Source organism: Mobula birostris, chromosome 11 (genome assembly GCF_030028105.1).
Source record: "Mobula birostris isolate sMobBir1 chromosome 11, sMobBir1.hap1, whole genome shotgun sequence".
Taxonomy (NCBI): domain Eukaryota; kingdom Metazoa; phylum Chordata; class Chondrichthyes; order Myliobatiformes; family Myliobatidae; genus Mobula; species Mobula birostris.
The window spans coordinates 69,603,489-69,625,115 of record NC_092380.1 but is presented as its reverse complement, the minus strand read 5'-3'; the positions used below and the strand labels follow the sequence as shown (position 1 = coordinate 69,625,115).

Sequence of the window (21,627 nt, the reverse complement as noted above, 5' to 3'; positions counted from 1 at the left end):
TCTATAAAACTCTGTTTAGGCCACACTTGGAGTACTGTGTCCAGTCTGGTCACCTCACTATAGGAAGGATGTGCAAGCATTGGAAAGGGTACAGAGGAGATTTACCAGGATGCTGCCTGATTTTGAAAGTATGCATTATGAACAGAGATTAAGGGAGCTAGGGCTTTACTCTTTGGAGAGAAGGAGGATGAGAGGAGACATGATAGAGGTGTACAAGATAATAAGAGGAATAGATAGAGTGGATAGCCAGCACCTCTTCCCCAGGGCACCACTGCTCAATACAAGAGGATATGGCTTTAAGGTAAGGGGTGGAAAGTTCAAGGGGGATATTAGAGGAAGGTTTTTTCCTCAGAGAGTAGTTGGTGCGTGGAATGCACTGCCTGAGTCAGTGGTGGAGGCAGATACACTAGTGAAGTTTAAGAGACTACTAGACAGGTATATGGAGTAATCTAAGGTGGGGGCTTATATGGGAGGCAGGGTTTGAGGGTCGGCACAACATTGTGGGCCGAAGGGCCTGTACTGTGCTGTACTATTCTATGTTCTATGTTCTATGTAAACCCAAATTTCTGACCAGGCCATTTAACTTAGATTGAGTTATCAGCTGAGGCTCACTCAACATGACGGGTTCAAAATCTGTATCAGTATCAGTGTTGTTTTCCATTTCTGGCTGATGCATCATTGCAACTTCGTCTGCCTCCTCTAGACTCCACGTCTCTGGTGGCTTACTGGAAGTCTATTGTTGTGTGGCACAGGTGTCATGGCTGAAGGGAGATTTTAGTAGAGAAACAGACACACTGATCAGACAGAAGTAGCAGTACGTCATACGATCTTTTTGCCCTCACCATATCATTGGAACTGTGAACGACATTGACTTCCGAGTATCTCTGAGCCAAGCTCAAAGATCAACAGCACATATTGTGTAACAAATGTGCAGAGCCCAAGCTTTGTCTTGGTTGCCAATTTTGCACCCAGTGTAGAACTCATAGGCTTTCTTATTAAGAGTGGTAATGCTCTGTCTTTGAGATCTAAGCATATACTCGTCACAAATATAACATAAAGTATCGCAGCTGTTGCAACATTGGCGAGACATTTTGCTATCACAAATACTCTTGAAAATACAATTACTTTATTATAATGAGTCCACACAATATACTGTATGCATAGAACATGCCTGGACAGCATAGAAAACTTTTCAGCTTACATTGTGGACAACAGTTTAATTGACTTGAATTATGAATTTAAGTAACAAATATAGGCAATTTCAAAAACATGATGTGTGATAGGAAACTTTTGTGGTGATTTTCATGATTAGCAGCCCAAAACCAATAAGATACACCCAAAGGTATTCAGGAAGCAAAATCATTGTTGTTCAGTGTAATTAGCTCTTCGGTTTTGCTGACTTTGAGTGAGAGGTTGTTGTTGTGGTACCATTCAACCAGATTTTCATTCTCCCTGCTATATGCAGATTCATAACAACTACAGCACTAGTGTTGTCAGCAAACATTAATATGGCATTGAAGCTGTACTTAGCCTCATTGTCATAAAGTGAGTAGAGCAGGGGAATAAGCACAGTGCCTTGTGGTGCACCTGTGCTTATGATGATTAAAAGGTCCATATCATAGCAAACTTGTTACTAAACGGAAATGTAGTAGGCTATCAATATTTTTCTCTTTTCAACATGAACAACAAAACAAACCAATTTAATTTTGTCTAGTTTGTCAGTTTGAACTGTGAAATTTTCTAAGATTATCTTCTAAGCCAGTAAACTTCTCAAGTTACTTTTAATAGTAATCGCATAACTGCATTTTATAACACTGCTTTTGCCTTTTCTACCAACACTGACTATTGTTATAATTAATTGCATTTTTAAAAGGATTTCTGGAGAAAGTAATTAAAAAATATTTGGACTTCTTTTGTTCATTGGAACCGATACAATGATGTTTTGTTGTCCTTCACAAAGAATATCATATAATACAAATTGTACAGCAGATTTGTTAACATTATCAGAAAATGAAAATTAATACTGATCATATCCATTTGGCTTGCACAAAAGATAGAACTTTCACGGTTAACAATTTCATAAGGTAACTTACATTTAAGGTTACTTGTAAAATGGTTAAAATAGGATGAATACCTCTAGACACTTCATTTGCTCCAATTAATATATTTTTATTAATCATGCTGTAGCTTTGCATCATTGATCAGATAAAGCAGTAATTTTATTGAAGTGTACTTTGCATCATCAAGAGATCCATATAATCGTATTTTTCATGCAAACAGTGAATAACGGGATAGTCACTAGTGGTTAGCACAATGCTTTATTCAAATCCTGCCTCTGTCTCTAAGGAGCTTGTACAGTTTCCCAGTGGCTGCTTGGGTTTCCTGCGGGTGCTTCAATTTTCTCCCACATTCCAAAGACTTGCTGTTAGGATGGTAGTTGTGTGTATGGTATGTTGGCACTGGAAGCGTGGCGACACGAGCAATTTGCCCAGCACAATCCTTGATTCAAACAAAACATTTCACTGTATATTTCAATGTATTTGTGTTGAATAAAGCTAATTTTATCTGCTCTTTCCCTGGCAATGAATTCCACCAGACGCTTTGAAATCTTGATGCTACTGTTAACCCTGAAATTAGCTTCTATACTACTGAGACTCTCTTAATATTTATTGACTGTGCCACTATCTTAAGTCATCTGGTATTGGAAACCAATTGGTTAGGTCCAGACTTGGACTATTTAAAAAATAAAGCCTTGGCTTTATTTTTTTGAGCTTCCATAAAACTGAAGTCATCCAACACTATGTGTCATAACCTGTACCATTCCATTCACCTATCTTTCCTGTGCTTGCATATGACAAAGAAGGAAATTGTCAGCAATGTTGATGAGAGAATTGAAGGAATTTTTGCTGCAGTGTGGCCCCTGGAATGGAATAATTGGGACAAATTAAGTACTTCTGCCCTATAGACCCTGGGTACAATAGAACTGTACCCAGTTTAATGTCAATATAAACTTTAAATATTTGTTGTTAGTTCTGTAGACTTAAATAGTGAATCAGAAGTTTAGATAGTAATATAAATATTTTTCAGTCTAAATCTAAAGTATGATAGTTACCCTGTTTTTTTTGGAAAAGTAGTTCTCATGAGGGGTCAGCAGCTTCTGTAGATATGAAGGCTATCTAAAGAGCAATAAAACAATTCTGGGTGAAGTTAGAAACAAATCCGATGCACATCAGCTATGGTAGAGTTTGTCGGCCATTACTTCCTTCAAGGCAAAGCCTAACATCATAAATGGCTCTGAAGCTTCACTCACCAATGAACTGAATGTCTTTTATGCACACTTTGAAAGGGAGAATAAAACTATAGTTGTGTGAATCCCTCCAGCATCTGATGACCTAGTGATATCAGTCTCAGGCCAACAAAAAATGTCAGAACCTCTTTCAAGCATGTGAACTCTTGCAAGGTGTCATCTAGCAGGGCTCTGAAAAGCAACTGTCTGAAGGACATCTTCAAACTCTCACCTGTTTCGTCACACTAGTGACCAAGAAGAGCAGGAAGAGCTGCCTCAATGAATAATATCCAGTAGCACTCACATCTACTGTACTTTGATAGGTTGGTCATGGCTAGAATTAACACCTGCCTAAGCGAAGACCTGCAATTTGCCTACTGCCACAGTAGGTCTACAGCAGATGCAATGTCACTCCACATGGCTTGGACCACCTGGACAACCGCATTATCTGTGTCAGGTTGCTGTTTATTGGTTACAACTCAGCAATTAACACCATCGACCCTCCCCCAGTACTAATCAACAATCTTCAAAACATAGGTCTCTTTACCTCCTTCAGCAAATGGATTCTTCACGTCCTCATGGGGAGACCACTATCAGTCCAGATTGGAAATAATCCACAATTAACACAGGCGCACCTCAAAGATGCATGCTTAACCCACTGCTCTACTCTCTCGACACTCACGACTGTCCTGATGGAGGGTCTCAGCCCAAAACTTCGACTGTTAATTCATTTCCATATATGCTGCCTGACGTACTGAGTTCCTTCAGCATTTTGTGTGTGTTAATCTGGATTTCCAGCATCTGCAGGGTTTCTTGTATTAGTGGGATAGATCAACTGGTTGAGTGGTATAATAACAACCTTATGCACATTGTCAGTCGGGAAACACAAGCTAGTTCTCATGAGGGGTCAGCAGCTTCAAGATCCTGGGTGTAACCATCACTGAAGATCTAACCTGGGCCCAACATATTAATGCAATTACGAAGAAGGCACAACAGCAGCTATATTTCAATAGGAGTGTGTGGAGTTTTGGTATGGCACCAAAGATTCTAGAAAATTTCTACGGATGTACTGTGGAAAGCATTCTTACTGGCTGCGTCACCACCTGGTATGGATGCGCTAGTGCACAGGATCTGAAAGAGCTGCAGAGGACTGTAAACTTAGCCAGCTCCATTATAGTCACCAGCCTTCTCACCATCAAGAACATCGCCAACAGGTAATGCTTTAAGAAGGCCGTATCCACATTGAGAACCATCCAAGGCATGCCATCCTCTCATTGCTGCCATCAGGGATGAGGTACAGGAAACTAAAGACACACATTCAATGTTTTAGGAACAGTTTCTTCCCCTCTGCCAACAGATTTCTGACAGACAATGAAGACTACTCAGCTTTTGCACTACTTTTTTTTATTGTTTATGCTTTTTATTATTACTTTGAGTTTTTTTAATGTATTGTGCTCTACTGCTGCCACAAAATAACAAATTTCATGATTTATGTCAGTGATAGTAAAGCTGATTCTGATTAGAAAGTACCCGACAATTCATCTGTTCACAAATATAAAATAAAATTATATGCTAAGCATCATCTTCTCCTTTTCTACTTAATTTATCAGTAAAGTCTTCAACTGATGCAAACATTTGGGAAAACTTTGTTACTTTATGCTGAATTTTAGCTTTGCATTGAATATTAGCTTATGATAGAATAGAAGATAAACTGTCACTCCATAATGTTACATGGCAGACAAATTAAACTTTCTGAACAGCTGCAAGCAGGGTTGGGCACGTTACTCAGGTACTGCCAGGAGAAAGGCACTACATTTTGTGTAGTGTGTCTGCCACCCACTGTAACCTAGCTACAGTATGAGCTTGGATACATTACATGCGTATATCCCAAACAATTAGGTTTAGTGAGCATGGTGACTTTGTTACTGTGCCAAATTATTATCCACTATTTGAAGCCAGCATATGTATGAAATTTGGTGGATTCTGGAGTTCACTGTGCAACAGAGGAAAAGAAACCTGACCGCTGATCAAGGCTGCCCCTTGGGTTTAGTGTCTCTTTGCTGTGTCATTCTAAAGGTTGCAAGGAACTCTGGGTAATTAACTTTAACCACTGAGAGAAAGAAGGAACAAAAGGAAAGTTTGGTTCCAGAGAGCCACCAAAAAGAGTAAACTATGGGTGGCATGGTAGTATAGCAGTTAGTTTAATAGCTTTATAGGACTGGCAATGACCAACTATAGTTCAATTCCTGCTGCTGTCTATAAGGAGTTTGTAAATTCTCCCGGTGACAGTGTGAGTTTCCCCTGGGTGCTCTGGTTTCCTCCCAATTTCAAAGACATACATTTAGTGGTAGTGAGTTTGTGGGCATGCTGTGTTGGTGCCAGAAGTGTGGCGACACTTACAATCCTCGGAGTGTGTTGGTCATTGATGCAAAGAGACATGTTTCTCTATATGTTGCGATGTACAGGTGACAAATAAAGCCAACCTTTATATTGATATAAAATAACTGCTTTCACAGCTTATAGATACCAATTAAGTAGCAATTTACAGTATTTGTGAAACCATGGTAGCCGATTAGTGGTATATTCCGATGTGTTATTCATGACATTTTTCACCAACTATTCGTGCAAGAATACCCATACCGATATCTTGCAGTGGTGTCTACATCTGCCCAGCTCCCATCTTCATCCCTTTACAAAATATGTATCTCTTGAAGTTACAAAACTGTTGATTCAATCACACGTTCCATGATTCTTCCTCATATCCCTCCTTTTGCTCTTTGTAGAAGATCCAAAATGAGAGTTCACTTGCATTTAACCAGCAAGGTGTAGTTCTTGCTGATGATGACGGGCAGATGTGAGGCTAACCAGAGACGGAATTCCACAATCAGATAAACAGTTGCTTATTATGTTCACGTTATTACTCTGATAGTTTTATTCCTGCTGGGGCTCTGCATCATGTATTATTGCATCAATACAATGAGGAAATGCAGCTCACCTCAAAGCTGCTCTGTAACTAGCCAGCCTTATGCTTATCATGCACAGGCTTGGACACTGATTGGATCTGACATGGAGGATGTTACCAGTTGAATCACACAGTAAAGTGAAAGTGAGTATATACTGGAGATTGGGGCAGGTTCTTGTTGTTGGCAGTCGTAGGGCAGCTGTATGGCCTATCAATCCCCTCCCCCCACCTTCTTACTCTGGCTCCTCATTTTTATTCTCCAGTCCTGATGAAGAGTCTCGGCCCGAAACATCGATGATACTCTTTTCCATAGATGCTGAGTTTTTCAAACTGTTTGTGTGTGCTGTTTGTGAACACTCTGGTTCCGTTGGCTGTGTAAGTCGAAGAAAGACAATGTCCAGCCCCGCCAAACGTGTGAGATTGAGGTGCAAGCCCACCCGAAACCCCCTGTTTCTGTGGATGCTGCGTGATTTGTTACCCCGTCACAAATCAGTACTATGAAATAACAGACAGTACACCCCATACAATTAAACAAGGTAACTTCATAATTCTTAATTTGACTAGAGGTTTGGTAAAGAAAAAGCAAAAAAAAAGGGCCCATTTTAATGAAAGAGTCTAATGTGTACAAGTTGGAGCTCACAGTTTCCCCTTTGCCGATCATCATCCTTCGATCTCCCTGGGCTTCGTCAAATCACAGCCCTGCTCTCATTTGAGTCATACGACCTTTTCTCTATGGCGTCGTCTCCCTTCGTCTCCCGCTCAGCAAAAGACCCAGCTCACTCCGGTGTCAGGCACACAACACATAAACACACTCCCTTCATTGGACAGCTCACATTCCAAAGCACCCATTATCACTAACAATAACCCAAACACTGTTTCTACAGAAAGACCATTGCATTAGCAGTGAAACCTTTCCCAGGGTGTTACACTTTCACCTCACCAAATTTACTCATGTCCTCATGACATTGAGATAATTTGCCACCCCTGGATACAAAGCACAAAGTCCAGCCCATGTGTAAATGGCAGTGACATAGCTCACCAAGACGATAGGTGCCACACTCTGTTCCCCCTGGTGCTACATAGGCCAGCCTATCCAGTGTTCTCCTGATTCTTTGAGACCTCCTTACCCCGTCATCTACTTCTTCAGGTACAGACACTACTTGGGATACTTCTGGTCTACATGGCGAGGCCTCCCCTAATCTACCACTCATGCCCTCCTGCAACTCGGACCCCTCTGTCCCTTGGCTGAGCCCCGCTTCGTCTCTTTCAGGGTCCCGCTGAAACCTAGTCTGTCCACAGATAGCACCCCCGCCCCCGATATCACCTGACTTAGAGTAAGAAGGGTTGGGAATCTCTACCTCAATCAGTAGGGAGTTAGCAAAAGGCAGCATATACCACACTCCCATTTCCTCATCCTCTGAGTCCATATCCCCTTCAGGGGCGGGGGCCGGTCTAATCTCTCCTGCTGCTGGTCCTTCAGTCTCTCTATGTCGCCGCAGAGTCCTCTTACTAGGTGTAGGCTCCAGGTCAGGCTCTGGGTCAACAAGCATCTCTTGTCCCAGAGGTAGAAGATGGTTCCGATGGGGAATCTTGACAGGCCCATTCCCATCCTCTGGTTTCACCCGGAAAACTGATACATTTGGCATCTGACTCTCCACTACATAGGGCATAGCCGCCCAGCAGTCAGCCAACTTACATTTTCCAGGAAGCCCCAAATTCCTTACGAGGACTCGGTCTCCTGGTATGAGTTGGGAGAATCATACCTCCACTTATTTCCTTGATTCTGCTTGGCAGCCCCGACTTCAGTTAATTCATAAGCCTTTTTCAGGTCCCTTCTCATATTGGACACATACTTCAGATAAGTCTTCAGTGGTAGGTTTTCCTCGCCAGTCTCAAAACAAAGGTCAATGGGCAACCTCGCCTCACACCCAAACATCAGATAATATGACGAGTACCTGGTAGCTTCATTTCGTGTGTAGGTGTAGCAGTGGACCAGGTGTCCGATATGTTGACTCCACTAGTTCCTCTTGCTGATTTCCAAAGTTCTTAGCATGTCTAGTGAGGTCCGATTAAACCTCTTGGGCTGGGGATCACCCTGTGGGTGATAAGGCGTAGTCCTTGACTTCTCGACTCCAAGCATGCTCAGTAACACATGGATGAGCCCACTCTCGAAATCCCATCCCTGATCACTATGTATCCACCTGGGAAGGCCATAATAAATGAAATGCTTCTCCCATAACACTTCGGCCACCGTGGATGCCCTCTGATTCTTGGTAGGGAAAGCTTGCACATATCTGGTGTAGTGACCCGTGATGACTAAGACATTCAACGTGTTGCTGGCATCTGGCTCTATTGACAGGAAATCCATACAGACCAGGTCAAGGGGCCCTGCACTCTGTAAGTGGGACAACAGAGCAGCCCTCGTAGGCAGCGTCTTCCTCCGTATGCATCAAAAGCACGATTTGCAGTACTCTTTGACCTCTGGCTTCATTCTGGGCCAGTAAAACCGATCCCTCAGCAATCCATAGGTCTTTTCAACCCCCAAATGTCCAGAATCATCATGAAGTGACTTCAACACAATCATTCAATAATGTTGAAGTCACTTCAGGCAAAACCAGTTGGAAATGTCGAGGTCAGTCCAGAGGCGACATGACCCGGAATAGGATCTGATTCCTCAACTCCAGTCTGGGCCATTCTCTCAGTAATGAAGGCATTGCAACGTGTTTCATCCTCTCCGCTTGGGCATGCCTCCCTTTTCGACTGCTGACCAAATGGTACTGATGCCCGGGTCATCTCGCTGAGCAGCTGCCACTTCCCCGGGACTCAATTCCAGTAACTGGTTTATCTTCAGAGCAGTCAGGTTACAGTAAGCTTATGGAATGGCCTCATCAGAAGCTCCCAATTGATCTACCTGTCATGGTCCGGTCCGTGAAGTCTGCATTCCGGTTCACGGTCCGGTCCATGGACTCAGGACTCCGGGTCTTTCAGCTGTCCCTTGTTTGAGTTAATCATTGGCACCTGATTCCCATCTTTGGGCTTGCAATATATGTAGCCTTGGGATTGAGTATAGGCTGCTGGTTTGTCTTGTCAGTCCCCCTTGGAGTAACCTGCTGATGAGACCATTTGTGACCTCTAGGCCTGGTTGGAGGACCACTGCTTCATGGAGCCTTGTTGCCACTTGTTGGAGTAGTCTTTGCGGTATGGATTTGGCTGTTTCCTGGGCCAGCTGAGTGGCTGCCAGCCACTCCGAGCTAGGTAGGGATCTGGCTGTGTCTGTAGCCAGCTGAGGTTGCTGGCTGAACTGAGTCTTGGAGCTACCCTGGAGCAGAGATGGAACTGTCTGTTGTTCTTTGGTGTTTGTCTCTTCTTGTCCTCGCTTCTGTTGGGTAAGTCAGGCCATCTTGCCGTTGCCCCGTGGGGGGTCATGTCTTATCTTGTCTTGTCTTTGCCTCTGTTGGGTAAGTCTGGCTGTCCTACTGTTACCCAACAGGTGGACCTGTTCCACCTTGGTGTGGAGAAATTGAGTCCCGGCTCTATGTCTATGTTCTGTCCTGTCACATGTTAGTGTCGTGTTAAAGATGAGTCCTGGCTTGTCGAAGGATAAGTCCCAGCTCTATGTTGATGTTTGGTTCCCAGTCTGTCTCCAAGCTCCAAGAGCCCCGGCCTCGACGATCCTGCAGCCAAGCTCCAAAAGCCCTGGCCTCGACGATCCCGCACCCAAGACCCCAGACCCCAGGCCTCGACGATCCCGCAGCCAAGCCCCAAGACCCAAGACCCCAGGCCTCGACGATCCCGCAGCCAAGCCCCAAGACCCAAGACCCCAGGCCTCGACGATCCCGCAGCCAAGCCCCAAGACCCAAGACCCCAGGCCTCGACGATCCCGCAGCCAAGCCCCAAGACCCAAGACCCCAGGCCTCGACGATCCCGCAGCCAAGCCCCAAGACCCAAGACCCCAGGCCTCGACGATCCCGCAGCCAAGCCCCAAGACCCAAGACCCCAGGCCTCGACGATCCCGCAGCCAAGCCCCAAGACCCAAGACCCAAGACCCCAGGCCTCGACGATCCCGCAGCCAAGCCCCAAGACCCAAGACCCAAGACCCCAGGCCTCGACGATCCCGCAGCCAAGCCCCAAGACCCAAGACCCAAGACCCCAGGCCTCGACGATCCCGCAGCCAAGCCCCAAGCCCCAAGACCCCAGGCCTCGACGATCCCGCAGCCAAGCCCCAAGCCCCAAGACCCCAGGCCTCGACGATCCCGCAGCCAAGCCCCAAGACCCAAGACCCCAGGCCTCGACGATCCCGCAGCCAAGCCCCAAGACCCAAGACCCCAGGCCTCGACGATCCCGCAGCCAAGCCCCAAGACCCAAGACCCCAGGCCTCGACGATCCCGCAGCCAAGCCCCAAGACCCAAGACCCAAGACCCCAGACCTCGACGATCCCGCAGCCAAGCCCCAAGCCCCAAGACCCCAGGCCTCGACGATCCCGCAGCCAAGCCCCAAGCCCCAAGCCCTAAGACCCAAGCCCCAAGACCCCAAGCCTCAAGCCATATCATGTCCTTACCTGGTTCTGGAGTCCGAGCCTGAGGCAAGACCCAGGTTCTGGGTCCTTGTCCAGACTCGGGCTCGGAGTCCGAGCCTTGTCTTGTCTCTAAGCTCAGGCCTCTGGACCCCAGCCACATCCTGTCCTGAAGCCATGTCATGTCCCTGCCTGGTTCCAGGGTCCAAGCCCGAGGCAAGACCCAGGTTCTGGGTCCTTGTCCAGTCTCGGGCTTGGAGTCCAAGCCTTGTCTCCTAGTCCATGGTTCCTAGTTCTGGTCCCGCTTTCCCTAGCCCAAGTCTGCATTCTTTACCTTGCTCCTTGCCTGTATCCTGTCACGTCCCTTCTCCAGTCAAGTCCTGTTCCTTGTACTTCAGTGTCTGTGTCTCGCAATTGGGTCCATTCCCAGCACTCTTTTGTGACACTACCGCTCGATCCTGCCCTTGCCTTCACCATGATGGAAAACTGGCACATGGCTTTCACCCTTTGGGGCAGGAACGCTCTCCCACTCCTCGTCCCTGTCCAGCCCTTTATTCGCATGTCAGGACAAAGCATCAGCATCAAAATTCCAACTTCCCAGCTGGTACTTCAGGCTGAAATCATAGGCAGACAATGCTGCCAACCACCGATGACCTGTGGCATCCAATTTCACGGAGGTCAGGATATAAGTTAGGAGGTGGTTGTTCGTCTTCACCTCAAACTTGGCACCATAGAGGTAGTTACTCAGCTTATCCACCACAGTCCATTTCAATGGCAGGAACTCCGACTTGTGCGTGGGATAGTTTTTCTTAAAAGATGACAGACTCCGGCTGACAAATACAACAGGTCTCCACCCCGTGCCCTGATCCTGATACAGGATACCCCCTAAGCCCTCTGCTGGCATCTGTATGCAGTACATATGGCAATTGGGGGCCTGCGAAAGCCAGCACAGACACCTGTGTCTACAGCTCCTTCAGCAACTGAAAGGCCTCTTCACATTTTGCAACCCATCTCGCTCCAAAAGGCTCTGAAGGGCTAAGATACTCTTTACCCTCCTCTCCTTTTGTCCTCCTCCCTTTCTTCCCCAAGGGAGGGTAACAACACAGAAGCTGATTTAAAGGGTAATTCACTTTTGTGTAGCCCTTCATGAACCTCCGCTAGTACCCACAAAACCCAAGGAACAAGGGCAAAGCACTCAGTCTGGGGTCTTGGCCAGGTGGTCACCACCTCTGTCTTAGATGGATCTGTAGCTACTTCATATCGTGAGACTATGTGCCCAACATAGCTGACAGATGTCTTGCAGAACTGACACTTGTCCAGGGAAAGTTTTAACCCTTCAGCTTTCAGGTGGCCCAGCACCTTCATTAGCCTTGCTTCATGTTCCTCCAAGGTGGACCCAAACACTGAGGTTATCCAGATACACCAATACCTCAAATAAGTTCATATCACCCACTGTTTTCTCCGTGACATGCTGGAAGGTCATAGGGGCTCCAGATATACCCTGGGGCATTCTCTCCAACTGGAAGAATCCCAGTGGACAATTAAATGTCGTGTTTTCTTTGTCAGCCTCACTCATGGGGATCTGGTAATATTCCCTCCTCAAGTCCAGCACACTGAACCACTTCGCACCACTCAGACAGGCCAGCACGTCTTCGATCCTTGGGACTGTATACTAGTCAGGCACAGTACACCTGTTCAGAGTCCTATCATCCACACATATCCGTACCTTCCCATTCTTCTTTCGGGCCACTACTATTGAGGACGTATAGGGGCTTCTGGACTCAGTGATGACTCCAGATTCCTTCAACTTAAACAAATGCTGCTGAACGTCTTCAACCTCTGCAGGAGCTAGTCGCCATGACTTTTCTCTGAACAGGTGTCCTTGGTCAACCAGATAGTGTGGCGAATGCTCTAGAATCAACCCACATCAAACTGGCCAGTAGAAAAAGCACCTTCCAGTTTTAACATCTTCTCTACCAACCTCCTCTTCCAACCCGCAAGTACTGGGGAGTCCCCAAAGTTGAATGGCTCAATGGTAAACTTTCCCCCTTTTGCAGATAGTTTTTCCCGTGGCTTGTCTCACAAGGACACTAGACATTACTGTCACCGGGAAAGATGCACTAGGGGCATCCCCCACTTGAAAGTGACCTCCCTCTGTGCAGTGTTCCTGACAATCACTGCCATCCTGTTAACCTGTAGAACTGAGGGCTTCTGCAGTTTGGACCTCACCCGTACCCCAGCAGGTAAGCCCGACTCCTCTTCGTGGTCTCCCAGAGCATCCACCAAGAGGGCCTTGGCCTCAGGCATTCTGGGAAATTTGGGGTTTCCCATCACTCTCGCTACTTCCTCAGTCCGTAACACGATTGGCTTGGACTGGGTGAACCCCACAGACCCTCATGTAAGCTTATTATCTGGCCCAGTGCAGCCACGCAGCTCCTCAAAAGCAGCTGGAAACATCGGGTGAACGGACAATGTTTTCAGAAAGCTCTCTCCAGCTCTTTTTGCAGGCTCCCATTAGCTGCCTCACAATAGGAGTACTTGTCCCCATAAGAATTGAAACTCTGCTCTCTTAACGGGGTCTGGACAAACCAGCGTTAATGTATCAAGCACCTCAGCCGCTTCCACATCTGCCTCCAAAAACTCCAGCTTCACTGACAAATAACCATCACATGGATAATCACCTGCACTAAGACCCCAGATCTCTCGTGCACTGAGTGGCATCAATGGTAAATGTGTCAAATACTGTTTGTAAAATGAATGGTACAGCAAAGTGACCGGCGACCCTGTGTCAAGTATGGCTCTAGCATAAATACCCTTTCCATTGCAATACATTGGAGCTTGGCCTCACTAAGCCTTCAGGAATAGTGTGTTTTGCTTTAGGGTGTTCCTTGATATATTGCTGGGAATGTGTTCCCCCTGAGACACCAGGCTGTCCCCTCACTGGGTCTCATTTAAGTTTTCCCAATGTCTCTCTCTGCTTAGGTACCTGGGGGCTCACTCTCTGAGGGGTTACCTGTCATTCACACTCCCGCCTGGAGTGTCCCTCATCACCACAGTTATAAAAGACAATACCGGCCACTTCCCTTCTCACGGGACCCTGGCTGCTAGCAGCCCTCTGCATAGTCTGTCCCCTGAGGATCCACCTCCCTATCAGCTCCATCATACGGGGGGGGGGGGGATACACCCACTGATAACAATTGGGACATCTCAGTTCTCAACTCTGTCACGATGTCCTCCATCACACCCCGAGGTGGGTTATCCATAGTCACTTTAATGCAGGGGGCTACTACCAAGGACTGTACCCTGCTGGACAGAGCCCCCCATGCCTCCAACGCACTCTCCTCCTCTCGTACTTCTCCGATCAGCTCAACAAATGAGGGAGGGGGCGCGTCTTACGAGACAGTCAGAGACCTCAAGTGATCAGGTTCTGGGACTGGTCGCTTTTGCTATTTGGTCCATTCTTAACTGATCCACCTCAGTTATATGAAAGGCCCTTCTATGCTGCAAGCAAATTAGCTGCCTCTCCAGCTGAAAAATGTAGGCAGGAAGCTTCTCCCCTCCTCCTGACACGTTCTGAAACCCCATCATGAGCTCCATTAGGCTTCCTGTTGCACCAAACACCTTTTCTAGTGCTTGCATGTCGGCCACAGAAGTGGCAAGGGGGTCTGCGCCTGTATGGCTCTCACTACATCAGCAGCCCGCCCTCTCAAACTTTCAACTAATCACTGTTGTTTTACATCATCAGAGCACTGCCACTCGTCTAACAACTGAGAGGTCTGCTCCGCCCAACTCTCGTACTCCTCTTCCCCTTTAGGGGTGGGCTTTGTTCCCGAGAACAAGTGGAGCCTATGATAGCTGGGACTTTGAACCTGGGCATTTTTCCATTTATTCGCTGGGGAGGTAAGGGCTGCTACCAACTCAGGATTCTCAGTCATGGCTGGGGGACTTATTAGACATTCCAAATCAGACTACTCCTTCTCCTCACTCCGCAGAAGTGAGAGAACCCTGTCTTTGAAGTCTCTGCCTCCAGCTATGGGAGACTAGACTTGCGATTTGGCCCACTCCACTACACTCTCCTCCTCTTGGAAAATGTGGGCAACCCATGGACCCCCCCTCTCCCAGGGCCTCAATAGTATCAGGCAGTTCCACTGCCATTGTGTCAGCGCTAGTCTGGACTAAAACAAATTCTTTGCCTTTCATTTTATCAAACCTCCACCCCGCAATCGTAACTTTTCCCCCAGCTTTAATAGTACTTAAAATTCGAATTAACAATTCATCCGGGATATGAATGTCTACCCCACTCAACACACACGCATTTGTTACCAGTAACCCTGTGGATTCGAATCACTGCACAACCCTGGAAGCATCCATAACTACGTATCATAATCACTTTACTGGACAATAGTTTAGCACAAACTTAAACACACAACCCACTGGGTCAATGCTCAGGGCAATCACAAGCATCCAACAGAATCAATCCTGGATGAGCCCCCATAATTGTAACCCTTGGGTTCTGTCGGCTGCGTAAGTCTAGGGAAGACGATTTCTAGGCCCACCGAACGTAGGAGATTGAAGTGTAAGCTCACCCGAAATCCTCTGTTTGTGTGGATGCTGTGCAATTTGTTACCCTGTTACAAATCAGTACCACGAAATAATAGACAGTACCACCACATACAATTAAACAAGTTAACTTTATAATTCTTAATTTGACTAAAGGGTTAGTAAAGAAAAAGCAAAAAAAAAGAAAAGGGCCCCTTTTAATGAAACAGTCTAATGTGCACAAGTTGGAGCTCATGGTTTCCCCTTCACTGATCCTCCTTCGATCTCCCTGGGCTTTGTCGAATCATGGTCCCGCTCCGGCTTGAGTCCTACGACCTCTTCTCTCTGGTGTCTTCTCCCATCATTTCCTGCCAAACAAAAGACCCAGCTCACCCCAGTGTCAGGCACACAACACGAAAACACACTCCCTTCATTAGACAACTCACATTCCAAAATACCCGTTATCTCTAACCACAACCCAATCACTGCTTCTACAGAAAGACCATGAGGTTAGCAGTGAAACCTTTCCCAGGGTGTTACATTTGGGTTTCTACATCTGCAGATTTTCTCTTGTTACGTGTGCTATTTGGTGAATTAGTTGTGCCACGGGGGGGGGGGGGTGTAATCTGCTGCTGATTGGGACCATTTATGAAATTCAGCATATTGAAAGGACTGGATGGAAGTTGCTGTTTATATGCCAATATAAGTGAAATAGTTGGAAGGTGATTTTCTCTTACTCTCTCCTTTGTGTTCTTTGGCTCTTCTTCAAGGAGGCAACGAAATCCTTGTAATGGAGATGCTTGGAAAATGTGAATGAAAGTTCAAATTGTTGAAGAGAACTGAATAAGAAGCAGCCAGATTCATTTCCATCCTGCTGCTTTATTCCACCACACATCACTTCAGTACACAGCAAGGCTCCCCACAAGTGTATCACCACAATTCACTGCTATCATTTAGTGGAGCAGGGAGTTAAATCACATTCATCTCCAAAAACTCTGAGATTTTAAACTTATTTGTATGAGTTCACAACTATTATCCTTGCATAACTTAATCTTTGGAGAAGGCCCTTCATTTCTATCTCAGAGCTCGAGTCCATTCATCCTGAGTGACTCCAGGAGCCCGCCCTGTGCAAAATGTCCATAAGTGGAAACGTACGGAATGCACTGCCCGTTATTGAAGTTATTCACAACTGCCCGGACTAATGGCTGGCCTCGTCATTTTCAAACTCGTCGTGCTCCATTTCAAATAAAAGTCGCGGGCTTCCAATGGAATGCATCTAAACTTCAATCTGGAAACTCTTTTTAAGTTGTGGAGTGTTGAGGATGTCTCTGCGTCCGGGCGCAGGTGAGTGAGGAAAGCGCAGAATGTCGCACGCCCACCTGACCGTAAAGGTCTCCTGCACGGGACGCTGAGCCACAAGGAGCGCCAGCGGGACAAAGCCGGATCCGGAGAGGCAGCTGCCCTCGCGTTGACCTCTCCAGGTCCCTATGAGAAAACACAACCTGATTGCTGCGTCTGTACCCCGTCGACTCACCTATCCACTTCTTCTTACTGTAATAATGCCATTAATCATGTCCCGTCTGATTATATTATCGGCTAAAATACGTACATTTTTATATTTGTATATAATGTGGAGAAATGTTTGCCCTACCCACTCCCCATCTGCTGCTGGAAATTGCAGGAAAGTGCAATTGAAGAAATGAGAAAGGAAAAATCGATTGCAATATTGCGCTGCATTGATCAATTATTCACTTATATTTAACGCAGCAGATGTACTGATTGTCAAAATACCGAAAATCAAACGTTTTTCTTTTGCAGAGTTAAGCAATGGAATTTAAAAGAATTGACTAACTTTGCTAATAAAATGCCATTTGTACATTAAGTAGTTCCAGTTTGTACAAATAAAAATTGAAATATTAGATTATAAATCTATTTTAAGATAACATGGGCAATTAACCTTTTCTTTGTGTTTTCTTTTGGTATTACGAAATAACTTGTGGCTTTGATTTGCATACGCACCACCTTTTACCGAGTTAACAGAAATACGCACAGCATAGATTCAGACCTCGACAGAGGAAGACTAGAGGAATCCGATCTCGGAGCCTTTTGTCACTAATGTGGCCAGCATCTCGTAGTCGGAAACTAAAACACTGAAATAATCGTCCTATAGGTGGTATGGAGCTCTTATCCCAGAGTAGAATAAAGAAAAACTTTTATTCTCATTTATACTGTTTGGTAATATTAGTATCGCAAGGTGAGTCAAGATAATACCAATTGTTTTTTTTTGTTGAGCGGAAGTTATCTGATAGAGTGGTACGGATGGTAAAGCGAAGACAAAAATAGTTAGCCATTTGTTAATATTTTTAACACCCGAGTTAACGTGACTTTGACATTTAACATCCGTGTGCATTTATTTTGGAATTGGTAAAATGAGTTTAAATCATTAATGCATTAGTTTTCTTCTTCAGTGCTCGGTTTCTGGAGTGTGGACAACGGGCGCGCGTCCATTGAGGAGAATTCGGGAAAGTAAGTGGACCGTTGTCATTCGAAAACCACGGTGTACTGGGATTAGAAAAACAAAATATTAATTCATATTGTCTTATTAAAAGAAAATATAGGGGAACACCACTGAGCACGTTAATAATATTCATCCCAGTGAAGGAAACAATGGATTTTTTCCCAAATATTAATAATTATTTCTGTACACGCCTCTTGTTCACTATTTTGTATTAAGCATGTAGGCTTCTGTTCGCATTCCTTTGCAGCTCTGGATAGTGCATTACCAGTGAAGGTGCCGTTTACCTGTGAAGAACAAACCTATCCTTGTTCTCTTTCTGCAGGAAAGGCAGCCGTGTAACACAGAAACGAGATATCATTTCCCAGGGAGAGCAGGTAGGGTCTCCCTTTCTCTCATGCAACCGGTTCAATCGTTTGAAACTCGAGTTAAAGTGGAATGCGTATGGTTATCTGCTGATTTTGGAAATTAAGATAACGAAACCAGTTTGGAAATTAAGTAGCTTTAAAAAAAAATTTAAGTAGGAACTTAAACTTCCATATGCATTGATGCTCGATTACAATTGCATAAAAATCTCTTTTTATCGTCGGCGGTAATGTAGTAAATATTTCAGATATACAATATACGGTCGGACATAAAATGCTTTACATGTTCCAGTATGCTGACGTGTGATAATTGTATGTGGATACAGTGCTTCATTTTCCTATGTATATGAGGGTGTTGGGGGCTGATATGCCATTTAAGTGTATTGTAGTTCCAAAAAACTTGTTATTTAAAGTAGCTTACCAGATAAAATACAAATAAAGCAACTGTCCAAAATAATGGAATGCCGGAGAGGGCAGCACATTTTTTCCAACAATATTACAGAAGCTGAACGCATAAAATTTAATCATGCGCTGCTGCAAATTGTTACTTGACTTTCGGAACAAGTTCCTTTTTCAGCAAGAACAGAAACATTTTCCGCTCAGATGTGTCCGCCCTCCGCCCCCCCATTTAAAGAAAGGGATTCAGAGTTTAATGTCAGTTTGTAGATATTTGCACCACACTGTTCTGTAAAATGAAACCCGGAATCCGTAATTGAAACGAACTGTTAAAACTCGATGAAAATGTGTGAATTGTCACCATTGAGAATACTAACAATACTTTAAGTTTCTTTTGTCCTTCCCAATTGACAAGTATTCCATTATCCCCTTCAAAATAATGACATTAACACTTTGAAATTAAAGCATCCAAGTCACAGAGATTTTCTTTGTTGTTCTGACTGAAAAAATGAAAAATGTGTTCGTGAATTTTTTAGAATTGTCTAAATTATGATCAAAGTGCCAAGTTTTGCCCCATTGAGTAATCCCCAGCCTCTTAAAAAAGCTAAAAAGCACTAGCACCCATAAGTTTTGGGTTATATGTACACAGTAGCACTGAATCTAAAACTTAGGATATATTTTTATAATTTTATATTTGTGAATAATCACAAAAAATTAGGCATCTAAAAATACTTTACCCTTATATTCATGTTAACTGGAAGAATCTGAGTAAAATCATGACTATATTTTGACTGGGCCCATTAAGAAATAGTTAAATTTGATTTTGAAATGTGTGGTCTATTTACGCTATGTCTTTATGTTCCATCTATTGTTGCATTTTTAGACTAAAATTTGTACGGTTAAAGTTAATAGTCCCAGTAATTCACGGGATTTTACTAATGCCAATAAAAATAAATATACTTCACCCCCAGGATGTTCTGTTAATTATCTTAATGGAAATATCAGCACATTTGAAACAAATATCAAAAATAATGACTGGCATTTAGAATTTTGAATGCATCCAAGATCTATTAATAGCAAATACCACCTACCATTTCACAGTTTATACAGCCTTTATATATGAAGATCTTTTAATGAAGTCTGTTCCATTTCTGCTCACAAATAAAAGGTACAATAATAAAATATTGGTATAATGACTTCTCTATAATGTAGTGAACTTGATGTTTGTCTGATTGTGTTCAGATAGAACTGCTTTTCTGTAAACATATACTTTAAACTGAGAGAAAAAAGTACATTTTCACAATTGAGTCTAGGTATAATTTTGTACATTTTTTAAATTCTGAAAGAAAAATAAACCAAGAACGTAATCTATGGGTTTTGCATGCATGTCACATAGTAATGGCAAAATTTGTGAGTGAAAATCTGACCTTAGTTTAGCAATTTAATATGAGCGTCACAGTATAAACTCAGAAAATGAAAATCAAATGTACCTTTCCATGCTTTGGTGACTGTAGGATGACTGCCTTAAATTTATTAAATTATATTTACAGCTGAACTTGATCTTTCTTTTGTATTCTTTAGATATTGCAAACATCTGAAGTGCCTTCCTCCCTTCTTGAAGTTACATCTGTTGCATGGAGACCAGCATTTTCATTAGAGGGATCAATATGTAAGTGAATCAACATTTATTTGTTAAAATCTCTACATTCACTAATCGAAACTAAACTCCTGAATAACCAGTTTGTCTGCACACCTAAGTTGAACTCAGCTGATCCAAATAACAAATGTGTGTTGAGAGATTTTCGTCAGGTGAAATATTGCAGTTAAATGTTCATTTATCATTGAACAGTTGGTCATTGTTCAAGATAGTAATTGATGGGTGGATAAATCTTTTAAAAAAAGTTTAAGAGATAATGGAAATGAGGCAAACAATTGTAAAATATAACCTTATGCTTGCATAATGAGGAAACACTAATGCAGCCTGTTAGTGATGAACGACAGATCAAAGTCAATGTACTTCTGTACTTGAGTTAAGCAGCACGAAGGTACCACTGAACTTGAAGAAACTGGTCAATGAAGTATTGTCTTTGATCAAATTCTTTCCATGCCATATCATTTGGAAAATAATGTTTGAACAGGTTAAAAATTGTTTTCGCAAAAGAGATTACTGCTGTTGAACTACCATTGGTTCATATTCAAGACTTGTTAATACACTGCTAAAGTGCCAATGGGCCAAATTTATGCATATTTCTAAATTTTTCGGTGATAGTAATCCGGTTTTATCTGGAAAGAAATGCAGCAATCAACTTAAGAACCTATCTTCGTAGTATGATGATAAATTTCAAACTATGAGCAGGCTAATTCAAACCCTCTCACGTGCTCCACCATTCAATCAGATCTTCAGTGATCATTTACCTAATCCCATATTCTTTGATTTCTTTAATATCCAACATCTATCAATCTACAACCGTTGACCTTTATACAGAAAACAGTTTATTTGTGACAATTTATGTATTGCCTCAGGTCTTGAGTGTTAGGCAGAAGACAAATCTGTCGAAGTTGCATACCTTAGGTCATTAGACACATTTTTAGATTTTCCATTACTTGGAATTTAATTTTTGCTCTGTGAAAACCATGCTGCCATTGTTTAAATGGCATTGCATTTTTCTTTAACCCTAATGCGAGGCCCTTTCCGCTTCACTGTTGTTCTATAAAATGTATTTTACTGTTTAATCAACAGTTCAAGGTACAGAACTAAATTGTGAATTTGGCATAGGAAAAGCAAATCAATAGCCTAAAGATTTGCATATGTGAATAGTTGGAGACTCAGCTAGACGTTTAATTCACTACATGAAAAAAAAATATTTTCAGCATCTCTTATTTAGGAACATAGCAAAGAATATTTAACACTCAAAAGTTACATTTTCATGATTTTATTAATTATTAGTACTAACTTTGTAACACACTTCTAATTGTTAAAGGTAGATGTGGTTTAAAATACACAATAAAATAATCATTTCAAAATATGAGATTTATGCTGATTAAATGTTC

The 21,627-nt window shown here is 43.6% G+C and overlaps 1 protein-coding gene across 1 annotated transcript in view; it reads right to left on the bottom strand.

The window, feature by feature from the left end:
- The window catches only part of ush1c (Usher syndrome 1C), a 205,519-nt gene extending 192,451 nt beyond the window's left edge, over window positions 1–13,068 (bottom strand). Inside the window, exon 1 of the mRNA XM_072271371.1 lies at window positions 12,991–13,068. Coding sequence (XP_072127472.1) covers window positions 12,991–13,068 — 78 coding nt within the window. The remainder of the gene's footprint in view (window positions 1–12,990) is intronic.
- Between the last annotated feature and the right edge of the window lie 8,559 nt (window positions 13,069–21,627).